This window comes from Astatotilapia calliptera, chromosome 18 (assembly GCF_900246225.1).
Source record: "Astatotilapia calliptera chromosome 18, fAstCal1.2, whole genome shotgun sequence".
Classification (NCBI taxonomy): Eukaryota; Metazoa; Chordata; class Actinopteri; order Cichliformes; family Cichlidae; genus Astatotilapia; species Astatotilapia calliptera.
Window position 1 is genome coordinate 27,279,076 of NC_039319.1, and position 18,115 is coordinate 27,297,190.

At 42.6% G+C, this 18,115-nt stretch overlaps 1 protein-coding gene across 3 annotated transcripts; it reads right to left on the reverse strand.

Moving 5' to 3' along the window:
• Positions 1-4,480: 4,480 nt before the first annotated feature.
• col6a2 (collagen, type VI, alpha 2) lies at positions 4,481-17,907 on the reverse strand. 3 transcript variants are annotated; one of them, XM_026149912.1, is made up of 33 exons: positions 17,703-17,906; positions 16,537-16,612; positions 15,879-15,966; positions 15,643-15,743; positions 15,401-15,544; positions 14,370-14,732; positions 14,269-14,289; positions 14,109-14,174; positions 13,910-14,008; positions 13,778-13,804; positions 13,634-13,660; positions 13,496-13,540; positions 13,340-13,393; positions 13,198-13,260; positions 13,045-13,107; positions 12,889-12,942; positions 12,770-12,805; positions 12,614-12,676; positions 11,893-11,955; positions 11,714-11,776; positions 11,558-11,620; positions 11,422-11,472; positions 11,239-11,337; positions 11,098-11,160; positions 10,982-11,017; positions 10,848-10,893; positions 10,602-10,754; positions 10,418-10,512; positions 8,801-8,982; positions 8,527-8,705; positions 8,391-8,429; positions 6,173-6,504; positions 4,481-5,650 (listed from the first exon to the last, which is right to left on the reverse strand). In XM_026149912.1, the coding sequence occupies exons 3-33, from the start codon at positions 15,952-15,954 to the stop codon at positions 5,381-5,383; spliced, it is 3,036 nt and encodes a 1,011-aa protein (XP_026005697.1). In that variant the 5' UTR covers positions 15,955-15,966; positions 16,537-16,612; positions 17,703-17,906; the 3' UTR covers positions 4,481-5,380. The 3 variants fall into 3 exon arrangements, with proteins under 3 accessions (XP_026005697.1, XP_026005696.1, XP_026005698.1); XM_026149911.1 differs by lacking the exon at positions 16,537-16,612; XM_026149913.1 differs by lacking the exons at positions 4,481-5,650; positions 6,173-6,504; positions 16,537-16,612 and adding an exon at positions 6,516-7,945 and having other exon boundaries at positions 17,703-17,907.
• Between the last annotated feature and the right edge of the window lie 208 nt (positions 17,908-18,115).

Here is an 18,115-nt window from a genome sequence, read left to right on the forward strand (position 1 = left end):
AAAAATAATGAAAAAAGTACAATCAGGGAGAACCTTTTGCAAATCATAAAATAAATCATAGAAAAAAAAATCTAATATAGAAGCATAGTAGCATATAATACAGTAGCAGGAACAGAGCAGGAGGGAAATAGAGAGATAGCGAGCCAGGGACAACAACAAGAGACAACATCGTCACGTTAGAAAGGTATAGTCATCATCCACAACTATTTTCAGTTGCGGATGAAAAAGGATTCAGAAAGTTTATCCATGCAGTGAATCCCATGTTTGCGATTCCAAGCAGGAAAACACTCTCCCAGAAATCATCCCAGACCTATATGACAGAGAATGTGTATCTTCTTCTTGTTTTGCATATTTTAATTTATGTTTTATTGTGCTGTGGTTTGCAGTGTTTTGTGTTGTTTCACTTGAAAATTTGTTTAAAAGGAAAAAGCAGAACATTTAAAAGGTTAAAAGTTGAAATGTAATTTTTTTTTGTTGTATTTTATAATTTATTTATTAGATTTTATGTGGAGTGAATAAATAAAAGTATACTTACGGTGGCCCCTAGAGACAAAGCACTTACAAACTCCAAAACACAATGGAAATGCTCCAGGATCATAGTGGCTACACAAGCCAGGAAGTACTAACGACCAGATTTGGTGTGGTAGTAACAGGTAAATGGACTTTTTTTTTTAAATCATTTGAATATATATGAGTGTTTGTGTATAAATACACAAACAATACACATATGTTTCAATTGTGTAATTTAAGGTAGCTCTGTTTTGAAAGTTCAGTTAATGCAAGCAATGTGTTTTGGAGTCTAAGGTCTGTTAATGGCTGCATCAAAGCATTTTTTTGTTTTTGATGCAAGCTACCCAGAGTCATGCGCCCAGCTTGGGAATTCCTTCACACTGTCATCTATCCCAGGAACAGATGAATCCCAGGAAATGAACCAAATATGATCAAATGAATGAGGGCTCATTTAGCTGTGATGGAAGTGTAAAATGTTGCTCATAAAGGTGCATGAAATGATCTTAGAGGGAGATTCCCTCTTGCCACTTTTCCAAAGTGTTGATGTATGAGATAATCATCAATTCATCAGTTTTTTAAAGTTAAGATTTTTTTAAATGTGATTTAAACCCACACCAAATAGCTTTAAAATCCTTTGTTTAAAGTTAGAATGTGAAGCGACCCCCCCCCCCCCCACCACTGCGTTGTTATCGGATTTCCATGATGGCTGGTGAGCTATGCTAATTTAAATGGCACACGGCTATCAGAATGGTCACGTGTCTGTCTTATTAACGAACATTACAGGTGATCACGCGCGGTGAGTTACAGCCAGCAAGGAGTCAGGCAGTTTTTGTGTGCATGTCTGTGCACGTGGACATTTTTATAGCTTTGTTTTGTCTTCACAGAGTCGTTTTCTCATTCATCCAGCGCACCACTCACCCTTTTTATTTATTTATTTATTTATTTATTTATTTATTTATTTATTTATTCTTTAGCTTTTTTAAATGCTGATGGAAATAAAGCATTTGCCAGTTTCCCACAACTGCTTTTACTTTGAAAGCTGGGCCCAGAAGTATTATTTTATCCTGCAGTAATCCACAGGTCACATCGCTGCTTGGTGCCAGAATAATTATGCCGATGCACTAACCAAAAATGAAACTCAATGCTTTACAATCCCGTTGCCTCCAGATATGAAAACAGCCCTTTAGGGTTAAATATTCAAATCTCAGACACGGATTCCCTGTCAGAATAAATATTTCAAGCTTTCTGTTAACCTGTCACCAAATTTACATTTTGAACATTTGATTTTCAGTATGATTGTTCAAATCTATAGATTTTGCATCTCTATCATAGATAGCTTGGCCAATAAAGGCCTGAAACTGTTCCCCAAGTGACTCCCCCCCCCCCCCCCCCCCCAACAAAAAAACAACAACAACAACAAAAAAGCAGCACAGAGAAACCTGCAGCACTTTTGGCAGTAATAACTTGAAGCAATGATGTTCTGTATGATTTTATTGCTGTTTCACATCACTGTGGAGGAATTTTGGTCCACTCTTCTTTACAATGTTGCTTCAGTTTATTGAAGTTTGGGGGTATTTGTTTATGCACATCTCTCTTAAGGTCGCACCAACGGATTTCCATCAGGTTAAGGTCTGAACTTTGTCATTGCATTGAGCTTCTGGAATACTCTTCCCCTGTCAGTGAGGGAAAGTGCAAGTCTCCCTATCTTTAAGAGTCACTTAAAAGGGTGGCTGAGGCACACGCAAACATGTGATCATGTTTAATCATGCTTTATGTTGGACGTGAAAAAGAGTTAGTGTATTACAAAAAGGGAAACAACTATTAGTGTAATGGGTCAGTGCAATATCAGGACAGTCAGGGCATGTGTGGGGTTTGTGCAATATAACTGATGTGTTTCCGTTATTGTTATCTGTATTGTCCACTGTTTTCCACTCTTCTTGTCATTGTTTGTTCTAATTTAATGTGATCACTGTTTTTGTCCTGTTATTGTTGTCTCTGTATGTTTTTACTAATTTGTGTGTAACACCAACCTGCCAGAGGGTCTGCAGATGGAAATTAGCCCAAGGCTATAATCTGTATTAAACTGATGAGAAGCTGTGTTCACCCCAGAAAGCTCCCAGAAATTTGGGCAAATGTCTGCTGTGAAATTTTTAGCCAAACCAAATTGCAGGTCAGTTTCAAGCTGAAAATTATGCAAGTAGTCCAAACCGTTCCTGAGATGCAGAAATGTTTTCACATACACAAAATTCAACGATTGTGCCTCCAAACAAATTACACTTACAAATGCTTGTACCACAAACGATGAAAACAGGAACTGCAAAGTTGAGACTGAAAAGTGTTACACTTAAAGTGATAATGTGACAGCTAGCCATTCAGCTGACTCATTGGTGACTGTAATAAATGCAGGTTTCATTATAGAAGAATATCGAGGAGAAGACAGATGGCAGGGAGTCAGAAACGGGGGATGAAAGTGCAAGATGTTGAGGACAACTTATGAGCCCAGGCGTCAGGTGTGAACAACAACAATAACTGGGCTGTATTTAGGTGTAGAGATCACATGACCATCAAAGAGCAGTGTAAGAATGGGAGAAGATTAACAGGGGAGCAGAAAAAGAGGTTTATGGACACAAACTGGGAGAGGTGGCACGCTCAGCACATTAGACATTTCTCAGGAGGGTTGAGGACCCTTTTGTGTGAGCGAGGCTTGGGTCCCAGGCGGGGCTCCTGGTTCTTCAGGGATGTGTCATCAGGAAATGAGGAAGGCGTGGGCTCAGGCTCTGAGGGTGCCGAGACAGCAGCGGCAGTGGCAGCGGTTGGCTCTTCCTTGGCTGGTGCATCGGCTATGGGTGCTGTTTGTCTTTTGCCACAGGCTGGCTGGCTTTGGCTTCGTGAACTTGAGGAACTGAAACAAACACGCTGACACGTGATGTCAAATTGGACACAGCCATCGTGACCTCATCCCCTGGTTATTGCACTCTGTGTTGTGTGTAGTGTGACGGACACCACCATGTTGATTTTTTGGACCCAGAGGTGATCATAATTAGGTGGACCAACCAGCAACATATTTGGGCCTGCAGGCACTGCACCTGCCCAAAGTCAAGTCCAAGCCTACAAAAGATACAAAGTCCAAGCCTAAATGGAGAGACGCAGTTACTGTCCCTCCATTTAGGAGGGACAATCAGCCAAGTACTGATTGTAATGTGTGCTCATTGAGGATAATTCTATTGTCTTCTATTGGAATTACACCACTGCACCAAGGGTCATAGATGGGCTGCTAAAAAGTAGTCCTTTATGGGAGGGTTGCAACAGGATCGGCTTCTGATGTAAAAACTTTGAAAGCCCTTTGTAACTATAAGAAACAGCCCAAACTACATTATTGGTAAAAAGGCATTACACTGTTATTGTGACAGCCATTCTACTGTTACAGTTGCTAACCAACTGCAAATATGAAAAACAAAAGAAATGGAAGAAATAATTAAGCTACTCCTAAAAACTCTTATCATACATGGTCAGTCTATTTGCATCAAGTCAAGGCTCGGGAAAGCAAAACCATTCAATACCTTTCAAAAAGATCTGACTACCTCTACTAAAATGTAAACATTGTCCCAAAAGAATAAAAAATCTGATAATGTCCATACTTCTGCTAACCCTTCTTATACACCCCTCTCTTTGGTGTCTATAGGATATGGATGTAAATGTTGCTGGTGTGGTCTATACATTTAATTTTTTAAATCCACATGGTTGCTAGAGAAGCTGACCCTGTCTTTTAATGTCACCTGCTCTGGGTGAATGGGGGAAAAAATACAACCCGCTGTTAGTTACGGAGAGTTATGAGCATGAAAGCTTCCTGTTCTGCAGAGTGTCAGTCTGGCTAAGCAGTTTGTTTGTGAGTCAAAGCTGTCCTTCTTTTATACAGGCCTTTATAATTAAAATACATAAAGAAAAATACACAGCAAATGAGCAAAATATATTTTCCTTTACAATATAAAGAACTAGTTTATTGGTTTGAATCATTATCCAGCAGTTCCAGCAGGAGGCAAGCTGACTAACAGTTACTGCGTAAAACCGAGGAAAGTCACTGGTGTCAAAGAAATTACAAACAGGCTGGCAGACACAACAGACAGTGCTGGGATCATAATATCAGGCTTTATTTGGACGTCAGGTTTACAGATTTGGTTCATTTAGGCTTGCGTGTTAATCAGTGTGCAATTATCTACTGAATATGCATTTGTGTGTGTAATTTGTGTTTGAAGCATATCTACATGTTTTTATGCCCTGATCAATCTACATTTACAGCATAACATGAAGTAAAAAACACATTCAATACCAAATAAAATGGCTTTGTCCTTGTTTTTCTACTTTAGCACCTTTTAAGTAAATACTGACTTCCTGGAAAAAAGGACTGTGTGTGTGCACACGTCTGTGAGAGAGGGAGGAAAAATGTGTTTCGGCAAACCAAAAATTAATACAAAATAAAGCCTACTGATAAAGTGGTACACATTCAGAAATCACGTACCTCTCCTTTGGGAGGTCTTTGGCTGAAAATATAGATTTGAGATTAAAAGAACAACTGATACAAATGATACTGCATGTCTTTGTGTGTGTGTGTGTGCGTGCGCGTGTGTGTGTGTGTGTGTGTGTGTGTGTGTGTGTGTGTGTGTGTGTGTGTTGGTCCTGCATAGACTGCTTTTGCTTTTGGTAAATTAATTTTCTCCCATAATGACAGGATATGTAGCCCCCTCAGTGCCTTCCATCCAGTAATGATAGTGACCACAGAGGTGTGGTCTGTGAGGGTGTGTTTACATGTACGCTGAAGGAGCTGGTCCTTCTTTCCTCCCATGAATTCTCGTTCTAGCTTTACAGTTCCTTTCTAGCATATCCAGCGGATGAAGCGCTCAAAGAAGGCCGGCTTGTTCAGCATGGCGTAATCATCTCCCCTAAAGATGGCTGACGTGTCTCCGAGCGCCACCTTCTTTAGCACCTCCTCATCAGTGTCGCTTCCCATGGCGATCACCGTGGGAACGCCTTCCGCTCTCTTCATGGCGCTCACACCTTCATCCAGCTGCTCTCTGGCTGTGATGCCATCAGTGATGAACACGAAGGCCACCTCAGCGTTGCGGCGTGACAAGCGACTGTTGCCCTACAAACACAACATAAAACAAATAATAAAGTCGCGTATCATTTGAGCATTTTTTGCTCCATACTTGCGACATTAGTGATGCCAGAAGATTGTCAGTCAATCAGTGAAAACTCCAGGGAGTCAAAAAGACAACCACTAGGACTGCAAAAAAAAACAACACACCAAAATGCCAAAAACTGCAGTACCTCGTCTGGCCACATGAGGCAGGCTCTAAAAGTGAGTCAATCCCCACAGACTCCCTTGTTAAAATGCTGAGCTTTACAACAGAGTTAACAATGCTACAACAGAGTAAAAAACAGTTTTGATCTCTCAAGCTGACTTCACTGACTTCATCCTTCAAAGTCTCTGTGTTTAGGTTAATTTTTAAGTAACACAACAATTTAGACATTAAGCACCTTCAGCCATTTACAGCTAGAAGCAGGTGTTGGCTAGAACACAAGCTGCGTGTCACCTCAAACAGCTGGAGGGAGTGGTCTGGACTTCTCAAATGAAAAAAAAATAAGATGTGTATATTTGTTATACCTTGAACACCAGATTGTTGACAGCATAGATGATAGCGCTGCCCAAAGCAGAGGAAGAATCCATGTAGGTGACGCCTGCTAGTGAATCGGAGATCACTGTGAGGTTATGCGTCAGTGCGAACTCCTCCCTCTGCTCCGAGGGGCTGCCGTACTGTAACAAAGCCAGGCGGGAATTCCTATCGTCATTTTCGCCAGTAGCCAGGACGAGACGGCGAGCCACATTCTCAATGAACTCTTTGGCCCTGCGGTGGTTCTCCAGCCCCATCCTCTCAGAACCATCCAGGAGGAACACCATATCCACTGGCCGCTGAACACAAGCAGCCACAGCAGGCTCTGGAACAGACACACATACATACATAGCAGGGTGTTCGGTGAGCTACAGCTGGAAAACAGATGCTCAAGAGTCAAAGCCCGCAACAACAACAACAACAAAAATATATATACACATATTAACAACAACATGCTGTAATTCCATGCATGCCAGCTGCAGTCCGGCTCTTTCAGTATTTCTTTGAGTAGCCTTCCCAGATTCTGACCGGCCTTGTCAATAAAGCACTGTTTTAGTTTGCTCGTTGAGTTTATTCTCTTTAGACATTAAAATAAAAATAATATATGAATGTATCCCATTTTACAGGAAACAAAATGAACAACGTGAACAATGTTCACATCAGCAAGTTGCAGTCACAGAGCTAAAACAATAACATGACATTGGATTGAAGCCACTCTGTGGTCCTTTTCTTCAAGTCATCCTACTTTGCAAGCCAAGCCACATGCAAAAAAAATCCCCCCGAAAAACATGCACCAGTCAAGGGCACATCATACAATAGTTCCCTCACAGTCGGTGCCAATTCATTTAACCAAACATTAACATACACCATCCTCTGACTCACATACAGTATGCTGTGAATTGTGTAAAACCAGATATTTTCCACATGCAACAGCCTTTCACCGACGTGATTCATTCACAGGGGAAAAAAACATAAAGGCTGTAACCATGGATACGTGCAAAACAGCAAAAAAAAACCTGTCATCGGAGTGATTCACAGTGAAAATGAGGCTCCATCAACTGTAACCGAATAACAAGAACGGCCCTGTAGACAAATCTGCCTCCAACAAATGCATGACATTCATTTTCCATTTCAATTGAAAATGTTTTGAAATACGTGATCTGTACATATTACTAACAGACATACTCAGGATTACTGTGCTATATCCATAAATGTTTATATTTATATTTATATTCTGAGGCCAGAAGGGATCATGAATCCACATTTTGACTGAAGTCAATTCACACAAAGGGTTCTCTGAAAGCTTAGTAAAAGACCAGCTTCATATCATGCAGTTCAGCCCAGGTGTATATTTCACCTGCATAGTTTAAACAATAAAACAATGCCCACAGTTTGAATAAATTCTATTCTTTGTCCAGCAGTAAGCTTATTAGTCAATGGCATCCATAATGGCGAGGTAGCATGGTTAGCATATTAGCATTAGCAAAGTCCTATGGCTTTCGTTGGGTCCCCCATAATGTCCCCATAGACATATTTGAAGGAGTTGATAAACAGCTGGGTCCACTGCTGCCTGTCCGCTCCTTGGGCGAGTTTGGCTCTCTGGGCTGTGTACGCCATGGTCGCCACACCAATCCCATACTGTTGCTCGCTCAGGCCGCTCAGCAGGCTGGTCACACCCTCCAAAGAGGTGGGGACCAATGAGGGGCTGCCTTCCTCGGCTAGTGGCTTCCAAGGGGGTGGGGCTTGCCCCACAGAGATGCCCCCTCCTGCAACGAGTGGGCGGAATAACATTGTGGGCGTGGTCCCACAAACACGAGGCACCAACAGAGCCAACTGAGATGTCGGAGGTACACTGAGTTGCTTGAAAATTCTTAGATTGAGCCAAAAAATGTAATCGCACCAATACAAAGGAGGTGTAATGATCTCTACTGACCTACTGCTCGCACGGTTTAACAAATTGCAACCAAATCCTAATGCAGTCTAACGGGGCAGTATGCTTCAAAAAGAAGGCAAATCTATTGGTATTTAAGTTGTAAATGGCCACCACTGAAGTGAAATGCAGGGCGATTTGTATAAATAGGTAAAAGTACCTCGATGGAAGAACTTTCAATAAGGCAAAACAAAAAGTAACTTAATTTGAAGCGTAGTATAAATGTTACAGGAATAAGTGAAGCTACAACAGGACACTTAGACTTATACAAAAAATCCTACCTGATTTACAAGGCAGATCAGGGCACACGATGAAAGGATCTAAAACAAAGATAGCGAATATGTCAAACCATGAAGAACAAAACAAGATGGTTAGTCCACTACATGCTGCACAGAATGAATATTTCTGTGTATTTACCTGGGCAGAGCACGGTCTCGATCTTGTCAATGAACTCCTCTGCCACTAGGTCTGCAAAGCGTCTCATTCCCATTACTTTACCATCCCTCTGGCAGGCGATGCTCTTCAGACTCTCATTCTCCTCGATCTGCTCAAACATGTCTCCGATACCAATGGCGCTCACGTCAACGTTGGGATCTCTACTCACATGCATTGGTTCACACAAACACAATCGATGAGATAAAAATGATCCTTTTCACAAAAAATGAATCTCAAACCACAGCCCCAGTAGCACCTGCAGAGGTAGGTGAGCAGATTGTCGTCATCTCTGGGGTCAAAGCGTCCGTCGGTGATGACGACGACAGTGACGTTGGCTTTCGCTCTGCGGCTGTCCCTGATCAGGTTGTCGTAGGCGTACTTCAGAGCAGACGGCGTGAACGTACCTCCTGCGATCCACTCCAAACGCTTTACTGCATCCTGAGCGATGGAGACGACAGTATGAGAGTTGTTTGCCGCGTATTATGTCACATCACCACCATTATTTTTACAAAGGCGCTTCATGTCTGACTACGGCCTTGTTCTATAAAAACAATTATGGTAATATGTGCTGAGGTGAAATTATAGGCTGTAATGACACCCAATGGTTTGTTGAATCCCTTTTTTTTGTCATTTACTGCCTTGGTTTTTTTGAAATGAAACAAGCAAAAGGATGGATGTCGGTAAGAAACTAAGCATTTTACCTTAATTATAGTTATAGAGGTTAAAGTAGCTTGCAGATCAGAAAGGCACTATCCCTAAATTATACCCTGTTTTATTATCTTTTTCATTCTTAGTGGAACCATAAATTACAAAATGAACACTCTGTATTATTAAATAGGACTTAAAACTAGCACATGGGACCATGAATTTGACAGTGAAGTGATTTTCAAGGCTATGAGTCAATAGATAAGTGGATATATTTTCCCATAAACTTTCATAGAGACAGATTTGTTTTTGCAACCAGATGAGTCGCCCCCGTCTGGCCATTAGAAAGAATGCAGGTTTAAGGTACTGCTGTGTTGACATCACTGTTCAGATTCAGAAGTTATTTCCATTTTTTTCAGACACACCCTAATGTAATAAAATAGGATAAAGTTTGCACTGACCACATTCAAGTTCAAATTTAAACTTGTTTACCAAATGTAATCAGCAATTGTAACAAAAACACTATTTTGAGAGAAGCTGGATTACACTTCTTACATTCTTTCTAATGCCAAGCAGGGGGCAGATCGTCTAAGCCTCAATTGTGAAGAGGTCTGGGAAAATCACTCTGCTTTTTTAAAATTTGATTCATGATGTCTGGAAAACACTTTCTTAACTAGTTTAAAATCTCAGTGCTAAGTTTCAAATCTTCCATCCAACGTGTTGTTGGGTTTGTTGATTAAAGCTCTAATGAAAATGAAATAAATGAGGCATATCTCTGGGCGTGGTAGCCTTCTAACTTGCAAATTGCTTCAGTATTAACTTGAAATCCAAGATCTGAGTATGATCCATCCCTGGCCTGGGACATGTGCTTTTAAAAAACTGAAATAGCACTGGCTAAAATGTAAAACTGAAAGCTTTAAAATGAGAGCCCCCAAGTCAATGGGTGACATCACAGTGGCTGATCAACCTGTTATATGCAGTGTATCATCGTTTTTATTCTTTTCTGATTTGTTTATAATAAGAAAAACATCATATGTGGCCAGACACTTGCTTTATGATGGTGAATTCCATCTTCTGCAGCTCAGACACTACTAAGCAACGTACTGAGAGGAACATGTGCAGACTGATCAGCCTAGTTCATTAAAAAAAAACATCTGGTGTAAAGAACAATCTCCTCTCTACTCTAAAAATAAACTGACACATGTGTTTGTGTCCGTCTGTGTGAGACCTTGAAAGCAGCCAATGAATCAATCTTGGGGTCGTTGAGCCGGATGGCCTGGAAGGTTCCACTGTGACTGTACTGAACCACTCCCACCCTAGTGCCTGGAAACAAGCGTGGCTATCTTATTAACAGGTGTAATTGGGAGTTATCTTGTAAAAATGTGAACTTAAAGCCTGACAGCTGTATCTACCTGTGTCTGACAGAGGGTCTTTGGCAAATGACCCCAGTCTGCTGATGGTGTTGATGACAAAGTTCTTCTCCAGGGTGAAGTTGGTGAGACCCACGGACTCTGAGCTGTCGATAACAAACACGATGTCCAGCGGTCCGCAACGTTTCTCACAGTCTAGAGATGAAAACGCAGCACGCTGTGAAGGTCTGACAATCTGACAGAGCACTTTGATGTCATGAATGTTTAGAGAGAGGCAAACAAACTCACCACAGCAGCCACACGTCTCTCTGATGTAGTTCATGACGTCACATTCCTGCAGGAAAAGACAGGAAACATCATTAAATCATCATCATGTGTTTGTGCTGACATAATAAAAGTGTAGTTGGTTGCAATATTCTCACAGTGAGGCCGGGATCCCCCTCAGGGCCGGGATCTCCCTGCAAAAAGACAATGCGAAATATCACACTGCGAATGCAACTACATTATGGATCTGTCTGTTTGTTTTTTGTGTACTCACATCACGCCCAGCTTCTCCTTTTGGGCCTCTTGATCCAGGTTCACCCTGGGACCCTGGCTCGCCCTGTTGGAAGGAAATAAATCACACAGCTTTCCTTTGAGCGAAAGAGAAACTTCAAACTTCATCCAAGGTGCTACTTACTGGTTGTCCTGGAGTTCCTTTAAGTCCAGGTTCACCCTTTTGACCACAGTCACCTCTGGTGCCACGAGGTCCACGCTTACCCTTGTCTCCTCTGTCACCCTGCGTATTATCGGGGAAAATTTCATCACCTGGCCATGTCAGGCAGAAACTATAAGCAGTGTTAACGCATTGATTCTAAGTTACCGGTTCTCCTCTTGATCCCGTATAGCTAAAGCCAGCTCTTCCATTGTCTCCCTGAGTAGCGATAAAACAAAGAGTTAAAACAAGGAACTGCAGCTATGAAGACAGCTACCACAGAAACAAACGTGGAGAGTCTAACCTTTGGTCCGAGGTTTCCAGGCTCTCCTCTAGGTCCAGCATCACCAGGGTCACCTCTGCTGCCCTAAAATACAAGCAGAGTAAATGGAGAGTGGATTAACATATATGTCTTTAAGGGACTTTTAAATATAGTTCTCAAATGTGACTTTTAACCCACGGTTCTTCCTTTCTCTCCTGGTGGGCCTGCTGGTCCCCTAGGTCCTGGCAAGCCAACATCACCCTGTTCAGAACAAAGAAAAGTGCACATGTAACAAACTCAAGTAGATTAAAGAGCTCAAGACTGTATAGTGTTCAATGACAATGAATCAATGAATGTGACACCGCAGTTCATATTACCTTTGCCCCATCGCTTCCTGTTTCACCGGGAAGGCCCCTCTGGCCCTCAGGCCCACTTTCACCCTGAAACACAGTAAAAAACGCCCTTCAGCCTCCCAGTGGTGGAATAATAAAACCGATTTAAGAGACAAATCATTTGAGGATATGCGAATAATTCATCACGTAGGTGATGTAAAAGTTACAAAAGGTCCCAAAAGTTAGTGGGACCTCAGACGATAACACCAACCACAGCGCTGTCCTGGATGATTTAGTAGATGTCAGTGTGACATGTAAAAAATATTTACAAAAAAGTCTTGTAAAAATCTTGGAGCCTTTACTGACTGATTGGACTGTCATTTCTGAGGAAACTCTTTTTTCTTAGTCTATCCTTTTCCTTGTTGGCGCAGGTCAGATGCTTATTTGTAAGCAAAAAAACCTCTCAGTTAAGTTGTTGACTGGTCTAAAAGGCTGATTGGTGAGCCACAGCTGAGGCCAGACAGTTCCAGCGGTCGGCTGCTTCGATCTTACTTTGACCACTCGCATCCTTTGCATACTGACTTTGAGTTTCTTCCTTCTTGATGAAGGCTGGCAGTGTTCAAAGTACAAAACAGCATTCATTTCTTTTGCTTATCTGTTGTTTTATGTTTTGCATGTGTATGTTGATGAGTTGCTCACCTACTGTAGACCAAACCACCTGAACCTGACATTTACGATTTGTGTCAGTGTGTACATAAAGACATACCTTCTCTCCCTTAGTGCCTGGAGGCCCTTGTGAACCCTTTGGACCATAGTCTCCTCTTCTACCCTACAAACAAAAAAAGGCATGGCAGCTGTGATGCCACATAAAGACAAAGCTCGCAGGAGAACGACTGTTGGCAAATGAAATAGGTGTTCTCACCTTCTCGCCTTGAACACCCGGGACTCCAGAGGTTCCCTAAAAACACACAACACAGCAATCAGCGCCTTGAAGCAGGTGAATGAGTGTGACTTTGTTATTTATGTGGGGATGCATCTTACAGTGTTTCCTTTCGCTCCAGGAATACCAGGTGATCCAGGACTTCCCCTCTCTCCCTGCAGATGAAACACCAGAGTTTAGTCTATCACCTCCAACACTGATCATACTAATGTGACTTCCATGCTGCTATTCTGTCTGTTTGCTGGTACAGAATTTACCTTTGGTCCACGATCTCCGTCTGGGCCAGGCGGACCAGATCTTCCAGGGCGCCCAGGATCTCCCTAAAGACAATTAAGCAGACTTTCATCATCTCTTGAACAAATTATAGATTTTTTAATTTTATTATTTTTACAGCAGGAGCGACCATCTACCTTGTCTCCATCAGATCCGGGAGGACCACGTTCACCGACATCTCCAGGGTGACCGTCAGGACCCTGCAAACCATCAAAAAACAGACCATAAATAGATAGCATGTAATAATAGTTTTGAATAGTAATCAGTGACGTGACATACCCTGTCGCCTGGGTCTCCTTTGCAGCCTGGAGCGCCGATTCGCCCAATTTTACCCTAAAGACAACGACAAATACATCAGAAAAGCATCCCATGATCAAAAACTGGGAGCGTCATTTCAAAATAAGAGCATTTAAGGAAAGACTGCTTGAGTCCTACCTTCTGCCCATCTGTCCCGTTGCGTCCTGGGATGCCAGCCACACCCTAATGAGAACAAAGAGGAAACAGTTAGATGAGAAAAGCAAATCACCTTCCAGCATTAATGATTATTTAGAGATGACGTTAGATTAGACATACCTTTTTCCCCTGAGTTCCAATCTCTCCCTGTAGTCAGACAAAAGTCAGTAGTCATTTTATGTATAAGAAACACAGACGTTACTTTCATTCATTTTCAAACATCTCCATAGCCCATTCATAGTTGAAAAAATCCAAAAGCCACACCTTCTCGCCTTTTAGACCTGGTTCTCCCTACAGAGACGGGACAAAGAAAACCATGTGTCATTATAAAGCCTAAATCAATGTTAAGAGTTGCACTGATGAAGATGATGGGTAGGCGAAAGTGTGGCTTCTTACTTTGATACCGGGCTGACCGATTGGACCTTCGATACCGGGGTCTCCTGGGCGACCTCTTTCTCCTTTTATTCCTGGCTCGCCATTGTCTCCTTTAGCTCCCTGCAGTCATCGAGTTCAGACGAGAAAACATTTGTGAGGATCAAAGTCACATAGGTGAAAGTGCTCTAAGCATGAGTGTTTGTGTGTGTGTTAAACTCACTTTTTGTCCCCTGTGGCCTTTTGGACCAGGAGGCCCTTTTGTCTCCAGACAGGACACATTGTAACACTGCGGTTCACAAGACACAAGGAGAGACAGTCAGTGAAGATAAAGGAAGGCAGCTCATAAACTGATCCTCTTCTGATTCTCAGGTGTGTCTTACCTCTACATATGCCAGATGTTTCTGTGAAGACAAAGGACACAAAACGTTAGCAGTAGCTGTCAGTAGCTGTGACTGTTTATGCGTGTGTGTTTGGAAGTTACCATTGTCTTGATGATTCGATCAATAGTTGGGGTATCTATCGTGACTCTGTTCTGGCTGAAGTTCACAGCTGCATATTCATTCCTGTAGAGGGACACTGGAGAGCTGGCGATGTCCCTCAGCCCAGTCTCCTCTATGTTATTCGATGCTGCCACAGCAAAGATATGGATGCCCTTGTCACGAGCCTCCTCTGCTGCCACCTTAATACCCCCACACGGGTTTCCAGTCACATGACCATCAGTGATGACAACAGCAAATCGGAGGGCCCTGGGGTATGAGGGTGAGCTCTGTATCTCCTTTGCCATTTCTCTGAGGGCACAATCGATGTAGGTCCCTTTACCCAAATACCTGATTCCCCTCACACCCTGGAAACATAGAAAATCAGAGGCGTTATCATGAAGGATGAGTTACAAAATTTGTGTTATTTTATGTTATTTACAGCAGAAACATTAAAGGAGAAGCCTGATAGGATGAGGCTTAAAACCTTCCTGTTTTAAATGTTTACAGTTAACGCTGGATCAGGTGACCGTGAATCCTTGCTTAGTTATGCTGCATTCGTCCGAGGCTGCTGGGGGCTTCCCATGATGCACTGAATGCTTCTTCTTCATTCACTTATTTTCCCTCACTATGTGTTTATACACCACTCTGCATTTAATCATTAGTTATTATTATTAGTCGACTCTCTTCCACAATGTGGTTTTTGTCTTGCCTACCTCCCCTCAGCCCCAGACAGGGAGGGCAGACGGCTGTGCTCCCCTGAGCCTGGTACTGCTGGAGATTTCTTCCTGTTAAAAGGGAGTTTTTCCTTCCCAGATGCTTTAGAATAATACAGATTCTCTGTATTATTGTAGGGTCTTTACCTTACAATATAAAGCCCAATGAGGTAACAGTTGTTTTGATTTGGTGCTAATACATAAAATGAACTTGAGCTGAATTGATCCGTCTCTGTGCCAATTAGGCCAGCTGGCTATTGGACAAAAAGTGAACAGGTGTATTTGAAAGACTAAAGGTTTTTGAGATGTGCGTCACTCACTGTGATGAAATCATTCTTGGATGCAAACCGACTGAAAACACTTTGTGTCTGGGAGAAGTGCAGTCCACCGATTTTCCAGGTGATCCGCACGACACCCCTGAGCTCTTCATCATCCAAACGCTGTGCAAACCGCTCCGTGAATATCTACAGCATCAACAACATTACACAACACGGCTGTTACTTTTACTAAATCCAACAATAGGGATCGTTTTAAGCCACAGAGTTGTAAATAAATGAGCAACCTTGATACTCTCCACAAGTGCTCCAGGAGGCGGCTCCTGCAGGGCAATAGTCTCCGACGTGTCTATGGTGAAATACACGTCTATGGGACATTCGTTTTTTTCTAGAAGGGAAAAGATGAGAACACAAAAACACAAACTTAAACCTTCCTTCCTGTTACATCACAGAGTACTTGAATCAGACAAATGTTCCATGTTGTGTTAGTGAAACTGTGGCTGTTCAGTTTTGTCGTGCTCACTGCTGCAATCGGCTTTCTCGGCACGAGTCAGGGCTCCAAAGAGAAGAGCGAACAGGACGAACTCTAACCCCACCATCTTCTTCTTCTCCTGTCACGGCACATTGAAACACACTTTTCAGTTATTGCAGTTGGGAAATGAATTCGGCAACTGCAGGATAAAACAGCAAAGAAAGGCAAAGACATGCATGATGAGATTATTAAGATGAAAAAAAGAAATGATGAGAGAATAGCCTTTAATATATAAAACATTATAAAAAACCCTGAAAATGCACGCTTCACTATATGAATTTTTTGTATCTAGAGTGCTTTTTTCCTGCTTAAAACTGAACTTATTTTTTTTTTCATTTTCTTCATCTGACATCAGTGTCAAACAAACACATGCAGGGACTGTTGTACAGTGAACAAAATGGCTGCCGTGCAGTTATGTAAGAGGTTTGAAAGCATCACATGAGTCAAACTTGTTTTGTGTGTGTCCAAAGACAGAAAAGAAAAGAAAAGCTAAAAAATGTAATAACTGTATGACTGTATGACTGTGTCGCTGTAGAAACTTAACCCGCTGCTAAACTACAACCAGATTCCATCAAAGTTCAATGAGAACAACAAAACTTGTGCAGGAGTGAAGTAGTTCAGTTCAAGCTCAAAGCTACGAGGTATTGACCTGATTATATTCTCAAAACAAAAAGCATGAAACCTCAGCCGTGTTCCTGAACATCAGGGTCAGCCTATGGCTGCATCTGGAGACCAGAAAACAGGTTGTTGATTGGATAAAAAGAAAGGCACACATTTTTATCACAAACCAAATTCTTTCAAAGGTCTCACTCTACTGCCATCAACAGGATTTCTCCACTCTCACATAAAGCCAAAGCTGTCACAGCAAGGTTAACTCATTGAGGGCAGGCTCGGTGACCTTATTTGCATCACACACTTTACAGCTTTGACGGGACATGTCTCTGCCATTCAAAACAAATGTACAGAAACCAGTTGCACATTGGGCCTTGTGGGAGCTCTTATGATCTGGGCAGAAGCAAAATGAAAGAAGCTAAGAACTCTATTGCCCATCACTCCATTTAAACTAGGAACTCCAGCTAAAATAATGTCTACAAGAGCACAGTATGAAAAAACGCACACTAACGGCGCAAAACAGGAGAAAACAGCTTCCGTCTGAGAACAAAGAACTTTCAACACAATTTCCAATACTACATGTGTCATTCATATATGTCACTCTACACAGCTCAGCTGTTCTGCCGGTGGAGCTCGTATCTGTGAAACAAAATGATTTTTCCCCCACCAGCGCTGCTGAGTGAGTTTTCATACAGGCCTACATTTTATTTTAATGCTGGAATATCAGCCAGAACCTCGTCAGCGACGCGCTTTGCTGCGGGTCCCTCTAGCGGACAAAAGGCTGTGAGCTGCGCAGGAGTCCTGCAGCTTCTGCAGATGTTCCTACTCCTCTTCCACTGCCCGGGCCACGAGCGAGTGGGAGCTCTCACAGCTTTAGAGCTCAGAGCGGGTGAATATCGTGCAAAAAACCCAAAGAAATATACAATCCACTCTCTGATATTTTTATTTGTTTGTTTAACGTTTGTGAGTTCTCAGAGAAGGTTGACGCTCTGAGAACTCACAAACTTCTCGCCTGAGAGCTAGAGTTCACACAACAGTTTTCGTCGGCTGAGAAAACACCGTCATTTCAGCTCATAGGACTAAATTACAAGACACAGAAGGAGAGAAGAGGGAGACAGGCAGGTTCACGAGAGAGACACGGGGGGAGAGAGCGAGAGCGAAACAGAGAAGCAAAAAGAGTCTGTGCGTAAAAGTGCAGCTTACCCAAACTCTATACAACTTCAGAACTTCGTCAGCAGCTTATCTTTTGATTATCTCCTCATCTCCACAGGGGGGGGGGGAGCCGAGAGAACGAGTGATACAGGAAGAGAGAGTGGGAAATGACACCCTGGATGCGCGTTTGCTTCCCGCAGAAGAACCGTCCGTTCGTCCGCCTGTCCCGGTCCAACCCCAGCTACGAGCTCTTGAGCCCTCCTCCTCCTCCCAGCTCAGATCAGTGCGCAACGCCGTCCGCTTGGAGGCGCCGTGGCTTCGCTGGAACCCGTGTGTGTGCGCGTGCGTGTACCAAGTGCCTGCCGTGCCAACAGGTGGTCGTTTGCCAGAAAGTGATCGCCAGTGTTTATATGTGCTCTTTAGTTCTAATGTATTTACTTATCCTGATATAAAGTCAGCAGTCA